The sequence below is a fragment of the Drosophila bipectinata genome, chromosome 3L (assembly GCF_030179905.1).
Source record: "Drosophila bipectinata strain 14024-0381.07 chromosome 3L, DbipHiC1v2, whole genome shotgun sequence".
Lineage (NCBI taxonomy): Eukaryota > Metazoa > Arthropoda > Insecta > Diptera > Drosophilidae > Drosophila > Drosophila bipectinata.
The window spans coordinates 2111004-2129302 of record NC_091738.1 but is presented as its reverse complement, the minus strand read 5'-3'; the positions used below and the strand labels follow the sequence as shown (position 1 = coordinate 2129302).

The 18299-nt window shown below is 39.4% G+C and overlaps 4 protein-coding genes across 4 annotated transcripts; 1 reads left to right on the top strand and 3 right to left on the bottom strand.

Moving 5' to 3' along the window:
- Window positions 1–350: 350 nt before the first annotated feature.
- Window positions 351–1787, bottom strand: isoQC (iso Glutaminyl cyclase). The gene is made up of 2 exons (XM_017242975.3): window positions 1403–1787; window positions 351–1339 (listed from the first exon to the last, which is right to left on the bottom strand). Exons 1-2 carry the CDS (start codon window positions 1514–1516, stop codon window positions 392–394), a joined length of 1062 nt encoding a protein of 353 aa, XP_017098464.2. The 5' UTR covers window positions 1517–1787; the 3' UTR covers window positions 351–391.
- A 591-nt stretch (window positions 1788–2378) lies between these two features.
- Window positions 2379–3142, bottom strand: LOC108126395 (vacuolar ATPase assembly integral membrane protein VMA21 homolog). The gene is made up of 2 exons (XM_017242976.3): window positions 2950–3142; window positions 2379–2893 (listed from the first exon to the last, which is right to left on the bottom strand). Exons 1-2 carry the CDS (start codon window positions 3022–3024, stop codon window positions 2648–2650), a joined length of 321 nt encoding a protein of 106 aa, XP_017098465.2. The 5' UTR covers window positions 3025–3142; the 3' UTR covers window positions 2379–2647.
- Window positions 3143–3557: 415 nt separating this feature from the next.
- LOC108126426 (uncharacterized) lies at window positions 3558–9614 on the top strand. Its single transcript, XM_017243026.3, has 3 exons — window positions 3558–4214; window positions 5207–5395; window positions 9253–9614. Exons 1-3 carry the CDS (start codon window positions 3863–3865, stop codon window positions 9441–9443), a joined length of 732 nt encoding a protein of 243 aa, XP_017098515.2. The 5' UTR covers window positions 3558–3862; the 3' UTR covers window positions 9444–9614.
- Tdh (L-threonine dehydrogenase) lies at window positions 9592–12224 on the bottom strand. Its single transcript, XM_017243024.3, has 6 exons — window positions 11999–12224; window positions 11463–11712; window positions 11075–11201; window positions 10862–11009; window positions 10133–10238; window positions 9592–10067 (listed from the first exon to the last, which is right to left on the bottom strand). Exons 1-6 carry the CDS (start codon window positions 12156–12158, stop codon window positions 9743–9745), a joined length of 1116 nt encoding a protein of 371 aa, XP_017098513.2. The 5' UTR covers window positions 12159–12224; the 3' UTR covers window positions 9592–9742.
- Between the last annotated feature and the right edge of the window lie 6075 nt (window positions 12225–18299).

Below are 18299 nucleotides of genomic sequence, written 5' to 3'. Positions count from 1 at the left end.
GGACGATACGCTTAAATGTCTTTGGTTAGCAAAATGTAGTCGCATGTGACTGGAATCATACTGAATTTTGCCCACCAGTGTAGTTAAGAGTTAGTTTTAATTAACGTTTACTATACATATTTTGTAACGCATATGTCTAAGGAATTTACAACCGAAAATTACAAGAAAATATACAGATACGGATGTCATTGGCTAGGACGATGATTTAACTATTTTACATAAATATAGGCGTATTCAAATATTTGGATTATGCGCATTGCAGTACTGCTTAAGTAGGCTCGAAGCACACAGTCGGTTAACAATTAGATCCGCGAGGATTTCACGGTGGTCCGAACTTATAACATTTTGTCGATATCAATTAGGTCAGGTTAAGATAAGGCCCAGTTCTGATTCACTGGTCCCCGCCTGCACCCATTAAGTACTCCAAAGTGAAGAGGCGAATAATCATCGCCAGGTTGTTGGTCGCCGCATAATCAATCACGCTGCCATTATCGTCGGGCGTATGCCAGACACTGGGAAAGGGCACGGGAATCAGGTGGAGGATCGGTACATTTCGCCGGAGAAACGGTATGTGATCGTCCTCGATGTAGGAGGAGCTCATGGCTTGGGACTGGAAGTAGCGCGTAGGATCCCGCTGGGAAACACCGCTGGTGGCGTAGCGCTCCAGAAGTTGTAGCTTGGCGAGACGCGTTTCCACCGACTGCATTCGCATGTACCAACCCTCGGTTTTGGCAAAGAAACTGTAGAAGGCGGGATCTGGAGCTCCCAGGAGATCCAAAAGCACGAGGATATCGATTCGATCCAGTTTTCCTTCCTGCTGCCACTTCCTGGCTAAATGTCTGGCCCCATAAATTGAGTCGTCGGGTCCCCACTCTTGGAATGCCTCCTCACCGTCGAAGAAGAGCAGCATTAAACTGAGTGGAGTCTTCGTGAACGGAAGAAGTTGTTCCTGGAACACATGGGCCAAGTTCACGAGCATGGCGCAGGGCACTGCTGAGTCAGTGGCACCCAGAAACTTCACTCCAGGCATGTACTTGCTATCATAGTGGCAGGCTAGCACCAGATATCGCTCCGCGTTGGGATTTAGGGTGGCAATGATGTTGTGGAAATGTAGCTTTCCCTTGACGGGTGCCGTATCATGGAAGCTGTCAAGCTCCACGTTCCAGCCAAGATTTTGAAGACTGTCCTTAATATAATTTCGCACAATGGTGTGGTTTCCCGTGCCCACAATCCTGGGTATCATAATGTTATTGATTGCCTCTCTGAGATGCAGTTTATCCGACAACATGCTGTACTCCAGGAACTTTGAATCTGACAGCTGGCTGGGGTTGTACGATTTCTGTTGATAAAATAAAGGGTTTGTTAGGAAACTATTGGCTCAGAGTGGTGGGTAGCTTAAAACCTGTAAACGTCCGACCAAATTATCTGTTGGGGCAACAGATCCTTTGACCATAGTGGCCATCAAGGCCGCATGAACGCACAGCGTCCACATATAAGATGGTTGTCGGTGAAGCATATTTAATCGACTGATTGGAGAAGACGTGGCTATGTTCCGCGGATTTGCGTTTGTTTGTTCCACAGTGAGTGGGAGTATTTGCACCAACAGGTGGTTGTAATCAATTGCGGCAGGTGCCCAGGCCTCAAGGACGTGCGTCGATGGCACGGCTTCGGAACAGACTGCAGCATGTGGTTAAGGAAATCTCCTGCGTGGCGCACACACACTAGGAATTTATGATATTAGCAAATATGTAGTTAGGGTCAACTTCTGGGATTTCTCGAACTTATAAATGCTTGAACAGCTGTTGGGTCGGCCTGCGAGCAGGTGGCAACGCCATAAACAAACAGGTGGCAGCGCCGGTGTTTATTAATAAATTATAAATGTGTGATTTTTCAAAACAGGGGATTATTTATGTTTTTGAATTCCAGCATCAAAGTATATTTGTTTCTTTAGAAAGATAAGAACAAGCTTTAATGGCAATTTTTCATACATAAAGTGTAACTAAAAATATAGAAATATTTAACGGTTTTCTAGGGAAAAAGGTTTGAAAAGATATGTATCTTTCGGGATAAGCAAATATTCTTTTTGGATTGTTTTAGTGTACCTCATTCTAAGTCATTAAAACAAATTAATATATTTTGTTTCTAAAAAAAACAACTTCACAGTTCAAAATAAAACAAAAGACCTCAAATTCTCGAGATGCAATCAGTAGATATTTCCAATCTCTACTACCCATGACCTTTAAGAAAATTCTACCTTTTCCCAAATTCTATGACTACCAACCTTTGGGATATCCACTAGCTCGAAACAAGCACCAAGATTGTAAATCTTTTTTCGCGGCTTCGGTAGCAACTTAGTTACAGCATCAATAATAGAAAAATTACGGAATGGAACACGCATTTTCGTTTTCTTTAATACAAATTATGCACACACATAAAACACTAGACAACAAACTATTCGGCACGTTTTCCACGCATCGTTTATCGAAACTTATGCAATGGAAAACGATTACACGGGATAGTTACACGCCACTTTCTCCTCCCTCGATGGCATGTAAGCATTTGTTTATGCGTATGTACAGAGCGATTTTTAGTCTTAACTATAGAGTTTGGAAATGGGAAACAGTCCTGGCTTTCATCCTGGCGGAGATTAGTCCTCCTTGACCACCTTGGAGCCGGGTGCTCCGAAATACGCCCGGTAGATATACAGCCCCAGAGCAATGTGCAGCGACACTACCGCGCCCACGGCGGATGCAATATTGACTTTAACCTCGGTCAGACTGAAGAATTGGTCCAGAACGAAACCTTTGAGAACAAAGAACGTCACAACGGGCAGGAAAACTATGAGCATGCAGTAGAACAGAACTGTTTTGAAAGAGCTGTAGTCCTGCGAGTCCTGTAAATAGTAAACTATGGGATTAGGGAGCCGGCAAATGAGCTGCCAATGTTTACGTGTGACTGCTGGCGGGTCTGTTTCTGTGCTGCCCCGTTTCCGGCTCCTCCGCTTTTCTTGTTTTTGTTCGACATAATTCTAGCTAGCTTTGACCCAGTTTAATTGAAAATAGCCAATATTTCTTATAGTTTCACTTTTTGCTTTGGCCTGCCATTCGGTTATCAAAAATATTTTTGACAAATCACAAATCACATGATAAATGGTATGGCCGTATTGGCTTAGCAGAAATACTGAATAATGTTATCGTTCACGGTAACGATTCACGGGTTTAAACAGATTACCTTGTTGCTTGTTTTGAAAACATAAAATGTTTTAATATTTAAGTACTTATTTTTTAAATAGGCATAACGTTGTTTCTAATTAAGTAATACTACTCTTTGTTGAAATAGTAAAAACTAATAAGATTATTTCCTTGCTGAAGTGTTTGGATTATGTAAACATATGTTTAGGTAGAAATAGGTTAAATTTAATAATAATATTAGTATTTGCTTGATATTTTAAAAATATTAAATATAAGAACTATTTTGCGACCCTCGCATGTTACTTTTGCGGTATATTTCAGTATTATCTTCAACACTACCAGCATATTGCGTCACCTCGCATGCGGTCACACTAAAGCGAAAGGAAAACAAAGCGAACGGAGACGCGAATCAAAGCGCACGCGGCAAAATGTAAACTTGCTTATTGGTTTATTTATAACAGTTGCCGTCATCGCAGTCGTGGATTTGGCCCGTTGCTTGCGTGTGTTAATTTAATTTATTTCAGCCATTGGCAATTGCTGCGTATATTCGGTAGTAATTAACCGAATACAGAAATCTATAGGTATTGCGAACGCCTGCAGTTTGCCGCTCGATCGCGTACAGTTGAGACGCGCATTTTTTTCACCTCGCGCCAGCTAGGGAATTTTCCACGATGGTCTTAACGAATTTCGAGTGCTGGGCACATGGCGATCCGGCGACAGCCGCCAATTTCGAAACCGGGACACTTCGTCCCGCCATCGATCCGTTCAATCCACGTGCTGTCACCCACCTGCCGGCTGCATTTATTACTGACGCCGATGCCAACAACAACAACAGCATCAACAGCAGCAGCAATCACCTAAGTGGGCCACCGATGCAGGAAGTCGTTATGCCCATGGAGGTGCGCTGCAAGAAGCGCCTGAATCCCAATGATCCAACTGGCGGGGACTCGGACGTGGACCACCCAATGTACACCAAGCGCTGCCGCTACGATGATGTAGACTTGGCTGCCCAGTATTGCAATGGTATGTATATATTTGATTATAGCTTTAAAACTTAATGAACCACGTGTGTTTGTTATACTTTTACTCAAGTAATAGCCTAATACTCTTGAGCTGAAACCGGAATCAGCCGCCAGATAATTTCTGCTGTAATTTTTGGCGTTAATCACTCGGCCTTGAGTTTATTTTTTCCACACATTTAATTGGCGTTGCGAGGAAAGTGTCGTAAAAATTGTAATCTTACAAAATTGGCTGACCTCACAGCCTAATTCGTTTTCGGTGGCCCGGCTTGGTGACCTGGGTTATCAGTTTCCATTTATTTAGTGTGGTTTCCGCTATCGCAGGCACACAGAAAGCACCGCACTCACGACGATAAGCACTTGACAGGGACTTAATTTAAGCAAAAGCCAAAGCAAACCGGCTTGGTAGTCATTATCTCGCTGCGCTTGCCTGCCCAAACACGGTGGTTTGCTGCGAATTACAGGCGTGGAGGGGCGAAGGGAGGCTAGGAGGTCAGCAGAGTCTTGCAATTCAATGTTCATCCCTTGGATGTTAACCAATCTGCATTCGCAATAGCTTTTGAGGGCGAGTGGGTGGAGAACAGCCGGTAAAAAAAGTGTGTATATCTAACAAGTGGGAATCAATATTTATAGGGAGGAATGAAGGAGCTTATGGGAGAACTTATGGGTTGTGCAAGCAATAAAAAGTAATATAAAGTTTGCACTTCCTTTAAAGCAATTTAAATTCATATTTGAGTGCCAGTTTTTAAATAGTGGCTATTCCGGCTTACCGTATCTGTAAACAAACAAAAAAAAAAACGAAGATAAGAAATGACAGCATTCGCAACTCGACGCTGTCAACGACGCTTGAGTTGTCTATAAATAAACGATCGGGGTAATTGGGGCAACTATCGGCGTCGACAGTGCAGCAGCACCGGCAGCAACGTGTTGCGCATGCAGTGCCCCTGATTGCGTTTACTAATCGGTTTCTCTCTTTTTTTTTGTCTCACCTTGCAGATTTCTTTTCACTGCCTGCCACACAAATAATTGGAACACAGGCCTGCTTAATGGATTACGAGATGCAGGCCAACGGCGGCAGTATGATGGAGGCAGAGGCGGCCCAGTCCCATGAGGAGCATCATCAACAACAGCAGCAGCACCAGCAGCAGCAGCTTCTTCACCAACGCATCCATCAGCATTATCAAGGTCATTTGCACCGCGCTAACCGTGATGTGAGTCGTTGCATGATGTCGCACATGATTTAGAGTCCCGCGTGAATATATATGAAACCTAAATTGTATATAAAATGAATTGTAATTGTACTCCCACTCAAAAATGTATGAAACACATGCAACAGTTCACCGCGACGCGTCTCTCGTTATTTGCTAAACAAGCAGTATATCCATGAGTCATAAGCAAGAAGTTAACAAAACACAGAAAACGAAATGAATTAACAAAACCAAAAAGTTCAATATGTAAAATAACAAAGCAGCGAACGAATCAATCATGCAGTCAATACTCTGATCAAGATGTTGAAACCCATCCCTTTGTACAATCAAATCCAAGCTAACTCAAATGTACTTAACTACCTAATTGAATTACTTAATAAACAAAAGAAGCAATATAGTCCTAAGTAAAATGTATAAACCTGCTTAGAGCCTTCACAAAGTGTTGGATGTGCATACACAGTTTAGGTTGTAAGCTTTCCAAACAACTTGATGTTCTATTAAATAAGTTGTAGTTTAATTGTAATCACTTATTTATTTATTTATTTATTTATTTATTTATTTCGCCAATGGACAAATCCTTACATGGCTACATAACATAACAACTTACACCTAATAAATAAAACTACAAAATTAACAAAAACTTAATAAATGCCTTAATAACTTGTGTTTTAACACACCCTTATCTGAGCCCCACTCAGTTCGGAGGCTAGGCGGCAAAGAATTAAAATAAGAAAGAGCCCGCTCTATCGGCTCATTTAAGAAATAATTGGCCCTATGACATTTGACCCGAAAGGGGGCAAAGGTACGAAGGTCCCTTTGAGGAACATTAAAATTAACGAGTCCCAACAAAAAAGGACAATCAATGTTATTAACGATTAAATTATTTAAAAAGGTTAACGCTGCCAGTTTACGCCGATCCTCCAACGTGCAAACGTTCAGAAGAAGGCAACGGCTCTGGTAAGAAGGAACAGGATCCTGAAACCTTAGAGGCAGAAGTGCAAATTTTAAAAATTTTTTCTGGAGTCGCTCAATTCTATTGGAACGAACTTTACACTCCGGGTTCCAAATGATTGAGGCATATTCCAGCCTCGACCGAATGAATGCAGCATAGACGCTGAGGCTCGAGTATGGACTTTTAAACTGGTTCACGTGCCTCTTAACAAAGCCCAGCATAGCATACGCTTTAGGTAAAATGTAGTCTAAGTGACCCGAAAATTTAAATTTGCTGTCGAATAAGACACCAAGGTCTAACACCTCTTCTTTAGCTGCCAAATTATAATTGTTGATGGAATAACCCGTACAGATTTCAAGAGACCGCCTACTGTAACGGGTAAACAAACACTTAGATAAGTTTAATGGAAGAAGATTGCGGGAGCACCATGAGTAAACTCTGGATATATCCTCCTGTAACAAGTAACTGTCACTAATGCAGCTAATCTCTTTATAGATTTTAAGGTCATCCGCATACATTAAAAAGTGCGAATGACGAAAGCATGACGAGATGTCATTAATGAAAATTATAAATAGAAGAGGTCCAAGAGAGCTGCCTTGTGGAAGACCAGAGGAGGTGACAAATGGACTTGAGATAGCGTCTCCAACAGTAACGTGGCAAGGTCGGTCAGCCAGATAAGACTCGAACCAACTTAATAGGCAGGAATGAATACCTAATTTATATAATTTGGCCAGAAGGGCAGCATGACACACTTTGTCGAAGGCTTTGGAGAAGTCGGTGTAAATGGCATCAACCTGAAATCGGTTTTCAAAAGCTTCAAAGCAGTGCTTAGAAAAGACAGCTAAATTAGTGGTAGTGGACCTCCCAGGCAGAAAACCATGCTGGTTGGGGGATATGAAATTGCGAGCCAGAAAAGTCAATTTTTTAGTTACTATCCGCTCCAGTATCTTAGCGACGTTGCAAATTTTGGCTATAGGTCGATAGTTAGTAACATCACACCTACTGCCACCTTTGTGAATAGGCGATATAGAAGTAATCTTCCACCGGTGGGGGAATCTACCAGAAGAGAGCGAAAAGGAGAACAGCAGTTGAAGGGGAGTAGAAAGAGAAGCGATACTCCTCTTAAGAAAGAATGGGGAGATACCGTCCACGTCAGGTGTGAGCGACTCGGTCAGATGTCCAGTGGCTTCAACTAGGTCACCGTCCAAAACGTCCATGTTACTCACATTAAGAAAAGGCTCAATGCTAAGAAGAGTTTCATGATCACTCCAAGGAACCTTCGGCTCCAAGTTAGAGGCAAAGTATTTTGCAAAAAGATCAGAAACGCCCTGATCCGAGTCGGCTGCTAAATTACCATAACATATGGATGAAGGTATGTCCGATTTTGACTTTTTGCTGTTAACAAACCGCCAAAAAGCTTTAGGATTGGATCGAAGGCTAGCTTCGACATCGGATATATACTGATTGTAGAGGAACTTATTAAGGAAATCAAATTCCCGCTTAAATTGCCGGTACAGCTCTCCTGCTCGAGTCTCACCTGTCAATATAAATCGTTTGTAGTGCTTATCCCTTCTATTCTTTAAGTTTTTTAAACCTTTTGTGTACCAGGGAAGCCTATAGGATCTTCGTACCCTCACAGGGGCATAAGTATCAATAATATTAAAAAGGGCAACCAAGAACTTAGTATAACAATCATCGATTGAGCCATCCGAAAAAAGGGAAACCCAATCAAAGGCTGAAATAGAGGCGTTAATAAGTGACAAGTTAGTATCATTCAGATGATAATATGGAATGGGGGAAGCAGAAGGCAAAAAACTATAAAACTCAATATTAATTACCAACGGCTTGTGGTGCATATCACAAGGACTTAATGGTACATTGCATAATTCTACTGTACTATTAATCAAATTATTTAAAAATATAAGATCAAGAATTTTGGATAAATCATTAAAAATATTATTTACTTGGGAGAGGCCCAGACTAAAAATATCATCTAAAACTACAATTTCATGACTCTGGTGAACGTTGCTAGGTAGCATGCAGGGAGATTCCGGGTCCCAAGACCAGACAATGGAGCTCAGGTTGAAATCGCCAGCTACCATCAAAGCGGTAGGGTCCGACGTTCTAGCACAGACACTAGTGATGTTTTCCATATGCGCATGATATATACTGAATGCGCTGTTCGGAGGGATGTATGATGCAATGATGACGAACGGGCCATGGACGCCCTGGATTGAGACCGCAAGCTGATCCAGTAAAGGGTCGGCCACCGGAAGGCGCAGTGGTGTAGCCTGAAGAGATCGACGGATAGCGATGATCACACCTCCACCTCGCTCACACTGGGTACTGAATGCATCTCGGTCCTTTCGAAATACATGGTACAAATTAGGCTCGAAGAACTCAGAGGAGCTGAATTTGTCATTGAGCCAGGTTTCCACAAGGATGATTACATCAAAATCGCAGGCAGAAGAATTGAGGAATACCATCCGGGTCTTGGTTCTCATTCCCGATATATTTTGGAATAGAACTTTTAGGCTTTTATTAGGGTCCAAGGACGACGAGTAGCTACAGTCCAAACTGGGAATTGGACGGCAAGGCGGTGATGGTGAAAGTGATCACCATAAGTTCAAAATGTCTACGAAAATTATGTATCTTAGTCCTTATCCGATTTTATTATCAGTTGTATGAAGTACAAAGGACTCTTACAGTTTTGTAATTTAAAATTCTATGAAATTATTGAAACAATCTTGGAGTTTTGTGTAAAAATAAATTGACCTATCATGCAATAACACTTTGTGGAAGATCTAAAGAAAAAGCAACCCGACAACTACACGAAATATTAAAAAACTGATGGACAAACTCCACTCTCTGCTCGTTTACAGAACCCGCAGAGCAACAAGCTGAGCCTAGGAAGCGCAAATCAAGAAATGACCTAGATCTTTGCGAGAAAATCCAAAAATGTAATGCCAAATGCAGCGAAACCGAGGCGGACTTGTATATAGCCACGCATGGCGGTTGTCTGCATCACTTCCGTGAGCTGAGCGGCACGGAGCAGGAGGAGTCTGATATCTGAACTATAGGGTTGTCTATAGCCTAAGCCGATATAGAATCAATGAATGCATTGTAAATCCTACCCTACCTAAGTAGTAAAGTAAGTTCCGCATATCGAAACACACAAAGGTGCTTAGTTTTAGTATTTGGATTCAAATAAAATCAGAAGCTAACCTTTCGATGGAAAAACTTGATCTATATTTTCAAAGATAAATTGTACATGGTATTTGTAAAGTGTATTCTCTAGATAAATGCTGCGGTAAATGCAATTAAATGTCTGTACTTAAGAATACTAGATGCGGCTGTGATCTTGTGATCGTTTCAGTATATCTTCAGTGTCTGCTTGTTAAGGTTCTCCACGTCAATGTAGTTCTCCTGCACGTCCTTAACCATAAAGTCGACCAGGTTGTCTAGGTCGTATTTGTGCTGCCAGTTCCAGTCTCGCCGGGCCTCGGAGTCGTCAAACACCTGTGGCCACGAGTCGGCAATCAGTTGGCGGGTGTCCGGCTTGTAGATCACGTGCAGATTGGGCACGTGCTTGCTCAGTTTGTCCACCAGTTCTTCCGGCGTGAAGGACATGGCGGTTACGTTGTAGACGCGGCGCTTCAGCACTTCATTTGGCGCGCTCATGAATTCAAGGAGGGCTCTGATCAGGTTATGAGAATATATTAATTTTATTGAAATTATTTACAGGTATTTTAAAATAATTACCTCAAACAATCCTCGATATACATCATTGGCAGTCGGGTATCTGGACGAAGGTAGCAAGTGTATTTACCATGCCGCAGGGCATCATGGAACACGGCAACGGCATAATCTAAAAAAAATAATTTAAATATAATTTAATATATTATCTATAGTAGCTTGTTATACAGTAGTGGCTTGTTTTTAATACTTTGATTTTAAAATTTACATTTCTATTCATCCATATCTATTTAATTCAAAAATGTCTAAAAGTATGCAACATTATCTAGACATTAACTAGATAATACGTTAACAATTTAATTATTTTTCAAAAATTACTTTTATTTAAATTGTTTAGAAAATTATAATTAGATTAAATTGCTAATGCCATTAGTTATAATAGCATTTTATGATTTTAAAGAAAACTATTCAAATAAGGTTTAAAAGAAATACTTAAAGAAAGCATATCTCCTAAAATCATAAAAGTTTTTCTGCAATTCAATAAAAAACATCTTTAGCCTAGTCAACAGCTTAATGGGTCAAGAGGTATCCACATAATAGATACACCCCCAAATTATGCCCATTGTCATGCTCTTTGATTATCATAAACTATCAGCAATTGAGGCATTTTATGATATGGAATTGGATTAAATAAAGCTTGAAATGCGCTTGACGACACAGTTTCAAACGAGGGAAAGTACATATCTTCAAGATGGTTATTTTAAGCAATGGAAATTGGAAAAAGACATTTCCTACCTGTGGTACCACCGCCTGGTGGATCACTGGAAATTACTCCCGGGAAGCGGAGGCACCTGAAGTCCAGGCCAAACTTGTGGTAGTAGTACTCGCCAATTAGCTCGGCATGTACCTTGGAAACTCCATAAATGGTACGCGGACGTTGGATCTTGTTAAGTAGGACAATAAGTCAGTATTGAACAAACATTCAGTTGGGGGCCGTAGTTTTCATACCGTAACGTTTGGCGTGGGATTGCGGGGACTGTCGGGCCCGAAAGCCCCAATAGTGCTTGGCACAAAGATGCGAAGCTTGTACTGTTTGGCCAACTCTATGACGTTGTGGACACCCTCGATGTTGACCCTAGAAATATATAAATTACATGAAATTAACATTTAATTATTTTATTTAATCTATAAAGCTTTAGAAAAATAAATCGATCAGGTAATGTGCCGATTAAAATAATAATGAGTGATTGTTGTCTTAGAAACAATTCTATTTTTAAACTGATAATTATGATAATTACACTGATTATAAATATTACATACAAAAATCTTTTTTAATTTATAGAAAAATACTTAGTAATTTTTTAATCCAAACCACTATGTATATTAGTATCCTTACCTTACAGCCAGTGGAACATTCTGTTCTCCCACAGCACTGAGTAGAGCCGAGAAGTGGATCAACCAGTCAATGCGATGATCCACCACGATCTTCTGCAGACCCTTGAAATCCAGGATATCGGCAAAGATATATGGCCCATTGTCGGTTACCTCTTTACTGGGCTTGATGATGTCAGAAAGGATCACATTGTGGCTGCCATATTGTGTCCGCAGGAGCTTGGCACACTCGATGCCCAATTGTCCCAATCCACCTGGAAAAAATGATAAGGAATACGAATTTCTTAAATTAAATAAAATAATTCCTTTAAAACTAACTTAAGAGCCCATCTAAAAAGTTTAAAAATTTTCCCTCAAAACATTTACTATTTTTAATCAAATATTTTGCTTTCACCAACATATATTTCCAAAATAAACCTGTAGGGATATATATTTTTAGATATATTCTGAAATATATAACGCGACAGATGGGCGGCAGCCTTGAGGGCCGTGTCGCCATGCGAATAAATATAAACCGGACACGTGGCAGGGGCTACTGACCTGTAATCAGAATCTTGGGTGGCCTGCCCTGGACAGGGATTTGATGAACACTGCGGCGCTGGAGCAGCAACTGGCTAATGATTGGAGTTATCCTTGATATCTGCTGGGTGCTTGGGGCGGGGGCAGCCAGGGCCAGGTTGGCGAGGCATTTGCGAAACATTCTAGGAGTCGATTCAAAATCCCGGACACGACACGCGCAGTGAACGAGTGATGATTTTCAACTGATTTCAAAATTTGCAAAATATTTTTCATGAAGCTCTCAGAATTACATACCGCCTAATTTCCGCTATATGTTTTCCTCATATATATCGCGTGAGCACTCGGATCCCGTCGGCTGCCGACGCCTTCAGCTCGCTTAGTTATTTGGATTAGTTTAGTTAGTGTTGGTTACTTGGCAGCCAGTCAAATTCCAAGGGGGAGCTGTCGCCATGGCGCACTGATTTTGTTTGGGAGGCCAGGCCAGGCCAGACCACACCAGACCAGGCCGCCAATATTCAAGTGATTCAATAAAAACGAAAGCGAACCAAGTGGAGGAGGCCTGGCGGTTGACAAAAACATCAAAAACAACATTCAGATGTCGGTTCAGATGGATTGGATGGGTTTCCTTTTATGTGGAGGGGCATGTCTAAATCAGAAAAAACAAACTCATTGTACATAGTATTGTCCGAGTTATGCAATTGCTTTTTATAGGGTGATCTGTAGGGGAGCTTCGGGACAGGCCCCCTTTTTTTTGGGGGCTGGGTCTGAAAGACCTTTTTTTAAAAGACTGTGCCGTTTTAAATTTTACATTAAAATCCTCTATGCAAATATTCATAAAAAAACTTTAGGATATAAATCAATTTATTTTTAAAAAAATCCATTCAACATCCTCTTATATCTTTATTTGCATATCCAGAATGACTGTCAGTATCTTTTTGATACACTTGAACCGCAGATGAAATTAACCTTGGACACAAATTTCGATTTCATTGCCAGTGACCGCATTTGCCTAAATGGATTTATACTAGCCGGGTGATCCGGACCCAGATCGGACACGTGTAGTGTCGAGATAGTCGAGTGCAATGAATTAGCACAAGTTTAGATGACTGGGAACGATTTTCCGACGGTGGCTTATCGTCAACTGGGGGTCTACAGGGTGTGCAGTGGCCTTGGCAATTGGAAATCTCTCAACTGCATGACGTCGATGGGTTATATGCCAGCACATCCTATAAATACTATGCACTTGGACACAAAAATATTATTTGTTTTCCCACAGAAAAACAAAAACAACTGGAATTCTCACTTGTCACACTTCTCCTTGTTGTCTCCCCCCTTTGCCAAAAAGCTAATTTAAAAACCAAATATTAGAAGTATAGAATAATTCTTAGTTCATCTGTTTTGAAGAATCATCTCTTAAAAATATTAGTATAGCTAACAGTATTGAAAATATAAATTTCTATTAAATTGTATTAAAAATGCATGGAAGAGACAATATAGCCCCAGCGAAGGCTGCATCTTCTCCAAACATCATCCGATTCTTAAACGGAATACCTTAAACGATTCGTGGATCGATTCTCCATAAATCTGCATCAAAATCTGAGAACATAATATTCTTTCGATTCTTGTCAAATTTTCTGGGGGGTCCCCTTCAAAATCCTGTAAAATGCATGGAGCCACTATATGGCATCTAGCGATGGCTATATTTTTGGCAAAAATTATCCGATTCATTAGCGGAATACCTTAAACGATTCGTGGATCGATTCTCCATAAATCTGCATCTAAATCTGAGAACATTATATTTTTTAAATTTTTTGTCAAATTTTCTGGAGGGTCCCCTTCAAAATCCTGAAAAATGCATGGAGCCACTATATGGCCCCTAGCGATGGCTATATTTTTGGCAAAAATTATCCGATTCATTAGCGGAATACCTTAAACGATTTGTGGATCGATTCTCCATAAATCTGCATCAAAATCTGAGAACATATTATTTTTTCAATTTTTTATCAAATTTTCTGGGGGGTTCCCTTTAAAATCCTGAAAAATGCATGGAGCCACTATATGGCCCCTAGCGATGGCTATATTTTTGGCAAAAATTATCCGATTCATTAGCGGAATACCTTAAACGATTCGTGGATCGATTCTCCATAAATCTGCATCAAAATCTGAGAACATTATATTTTTTCAATTTTTTGTCAAATTTTCTGGAGGGTCCCCTTCAAAATCCTGAAAAATGCATGGAGCCACTATATGGCCCCTAGCAATGGCTATATTTTTGGCAAAAATTATCCGATTCATTAGCGGAATACCTTAAACGATTCGTGGATCGATTCTCCATAAATCTGCATCAAAATCTGAGAACATTATATTTTTTCAATTTTTTGTCAAATTTTCTGGAGGGTCCCCTTCAAAATCCTGAAAAATGCATGGAGCCACTATATGGCCCCTAGCAATGGCTATATTTTTGGCAAAAATTATCCGATTCATAAGAGGAATACCTTAAACGATTTGTGGATCGATTCTCCATAAATCTGCATCAAAATCTGAGAACATTATATTTTTTAAATTTTTTGTCAAATTTTCTGGAGGGTCCCCTTCAAAATCCTGAAAAATGCATGGAGCCACTATATGGCCCCTAGCAATGGCTATATTTTTGGCAAAAATTATCCGATTCATAAGAGGAATACCTTAAACGATTTGTGGATCGATTCTCCATAAATCTGCATCAAAATCTGAGAACATATTATTTTTTCAATTTTTTATCAAATTTTCTGGAGGGTTCCCTTTAAAATCCTGAAAAATGCATGGAGCCACTATATGGCCCCTAGCGATGGCTATATTTTTGGCAAAAATTATCCGATTCATTAGCGGAATACCTTAAACGATTCGTGGATCGATTCTCCATAAATCTGCATCAAAATCTGAGAACATATTATTTTTTCAATTTTTTATCAAATTTTCTGGAGGGTTCCCTTCAAAATCCTGAAAAATGCATGGAGCCACTATATGGCCCCTAGCAATGGCTATATTTTTGGCAAAAATTATCCGATTCATTAGCGGAATACCTTAAACGATTTGTGGATCGATTCTCCATAAATCTGCATCAAAATCTGAGAACATATTATTTTTTCAATTTTTTATCAAATTTTCTGGAGGGTTCCCTTTAAAATCCTGAAAAATGCATGGAGCCACTATATGGCCCCTAGCGATGGCTATATTTTTGGCAAAAATTATCCGATTCATTAGCGGAATACCTTAAACGATTCGTGGATCGATTCTCCATAAATCTGCATCAAAATCTGAGAACATAATATTCTTTCGATTCTTGTCAAATTTTCTGGGGGGTCCCCTTCAAAATCCTGTAAAATGCATGGAGCCACTATATGGCATCTAGCGATGGCTATATTTTTGGCAAAAATTATCCGATTCATTAGCGGAATACCTTAAACGATTCGTGGATCGATTCTCCATAAATCTGCATCTAAATCTGAGAACATTATATTTTTTCAATTTTTTGTCAAATTTTCTGGAGGGTCCCCTTCAAAATCCTGAAAAATGCATGGAGCCACTATATGGCCCCTAGCAATGGCTATATTTTTGGCAAAAATTATCCGATTCATAAGAGAAATACCTTAAACGATTTGTGGATCGATTCTCCATAAATCTGCATCAAAATCTGAGAACATATTATTTTTTCAATTTTTTATCAAATTTTCTGGAGGGTTCCCTTCAAAATCCTGAAAAATGCATGGAGCCACTATATGGCCCCTAGCAATGGCTATATTTTTGGCAAAAATTATCCGATTCATTAGCGGAATACCTTAAACGATTTGTGGATCGATTCTCCATAAATCTGCATCAAAATCTGAGAACATATTATTTTTTCAATTTTTTATCAAATTTTCTGGAGGGTTCCCTTTAAAATCCTGAAAAATGCATGGAGCCACTATATGGCCCCTAGCGATGGCTATATTTTTGGCAAAAATTATCCGATTCATTAGCGGAATACCTTAAACGATTCGTGGATCGATTCTCCATAAATCTGCATCAAAATCTGAGAACATTATATTTTTTCAATTTTTTGTCAAATTTTCTGGAGGGTCCCCTACAAAATCCTGAAAAATGCATGGAGCCACTATATGGCCCCTAGCGATGGCTATATTTTTGGCAAAAATTATCCGATTCATTAGCGGAATACCTTAAACGATTCGTGGATCGATTCTCCATAAATCTGCATCAAAATCTGAGAACATATTATTTTTTCAATTTTTTATCAAATTTTCTGGAGGGTTCCCTTCAAAATCCTGAAAAATGCATGGAGCCACTATATGGCCCCTAGCAATGGCTATATTTTTGGCAAAAATTATCCGATTCATTAGCGGAATACCTTAAACGATTTGTGGATCGATTCTCCATAAATCTGCATCAAAATCTGAGAACATATTATTTTTTCAATTTTTTATCAAATTTTCTGGAGGGTCCCCTTCAAAATCCTGAAAAATGCATGGATCCACTATATGGCCCCTAGCGATGGCTATATTTTTGGCAAAAATTATCCGATTCATTTGCGGAATACCTTAAACGATTCGTGGATCGATTCTCCATAAATCTGCATCTAAATCTGAGATCATAATATTTTTTAGATTTTTTGTCAAATTTTCTGGAGGGTCCCCTTCAAAATCCTGAAAAATGCATGGAGCCACTATATGGCCCCTAGCGATGGCTATATTTTTGGCAAAAATTATCCGATTCATTAGCGTAATACCTTAAACGATTCGTGGATCGATTCTCCATAAATATGCATCTAAATCTGAGAACATAATATTTTTTAGATTTTTTGTCAAATTTTCTGGTGGGTCCTTCTCCATGGGGAAGGAGGGTTCCCTTGAAAATTCTTAAAAATGGATGGAGTCACTATATGGCCTTGAGCAATGGCTATATCTTTGGCAAAAACTATCCGATTTGTAAGCGGAATACCTTTTACGATTCGTAGAACTATTCTTTATAAATTTGTTTTTTTGGCATCTACACATTAGTTCTTATATTGTCTTCTATTTCTAGAGCCAACATCATGGTGAATTTATCTACAACTAATCATAATTGCAGCAAAAACCAGCTGAAAAAGTAAAAATAAGCCTGAATTACCTTAGCCTTCATTTTTTCAGCGATTTACTGTCATAATTCTGATAATTTCACTTGCAATTTCATTATAATGCTCCTCCAAACGGTGTTGGCTTTAGGCCAGGCCCATTCTGTCGGGGGAGAGCGACCTCTGATCTGTGGTCACAGATGGCCACACCTGAGCTCCACAACGGCGTCCACAAAGGGATTCCGTGTTGGAGCCAGAGCTAGAGTTCGAGTCCAACTCTAAGTTGAAGTCTTCTTCGGAGTCGGAGTCAGCCAAGTGTGGCGCCAGGTGTGGAATCCAAATGAGAGTCGTCGCATTTGCCGCATGCCACTAGCAGGAAGCTCCTCTGCTCGGGCCGACATTTCTGGTAGAAATCTTGAGTAATCCGCTGGGCTGTAACATTTTACAAGAAACAGTTTTCGAGTGAATTCCAAACGAGGCGGTTCGTCTACCAAATAATCGGAGAACTCAACGAATTTCAACCAAAATTAAAGCCAAGTGATGGTGGCTAATTGAATTAAAAGTGTAAAAAAGCAAGAGTGCGTTTGAAAGTGAAGTGTATAAGATTTCAACAAATTCAAGTGTTTTTTAAGCAATTTCGAATAATATTTAAGGTTCTTATATTGAAAAAAAATAAACAAAAAAAAGGAGAAAAGAGATTGAAAATATAGAAAGGCATTTTCTGGTTTTAAGTTAAAAACAAGGCGACACTCTTATTGGATTATCTTTTTTTATTGAGTAAGTTTAGGGGCTTTAAAATAAAATGCTTCATGCTATATATATAAATGTATATAAATGTAGAAATTTGTTTGCTTAAATGTGGAAATACTAATAATATTTTTCATATGTTAACTTTCTTCATAATAATAATCATTAACAAATTAGTCTACCTTCAAAAAGTCCATATTTTATTTAAGACTAAAACCCAAATGAAAGTTGTTTCATTTTAAAAGTGGTTTTATTAAAGTTTCTCAAAACGAGACTGTTTATTATTTAAGAATTTTATATTTCCAAGCAATAAAATATCAGCATTTAATCTTTTAATCATTAATAACATTTATAAGAAAACTTATCTTTCCTTTTTCGCCCTCGCGTAATAAATTTCCTGTCATATGGATTGTATCTGACTCACCTAAATCTAAATCTAAGCTTTTAGGAACCGTTAGCCGTTGAACTAACTCAAACAGTTATTTAATT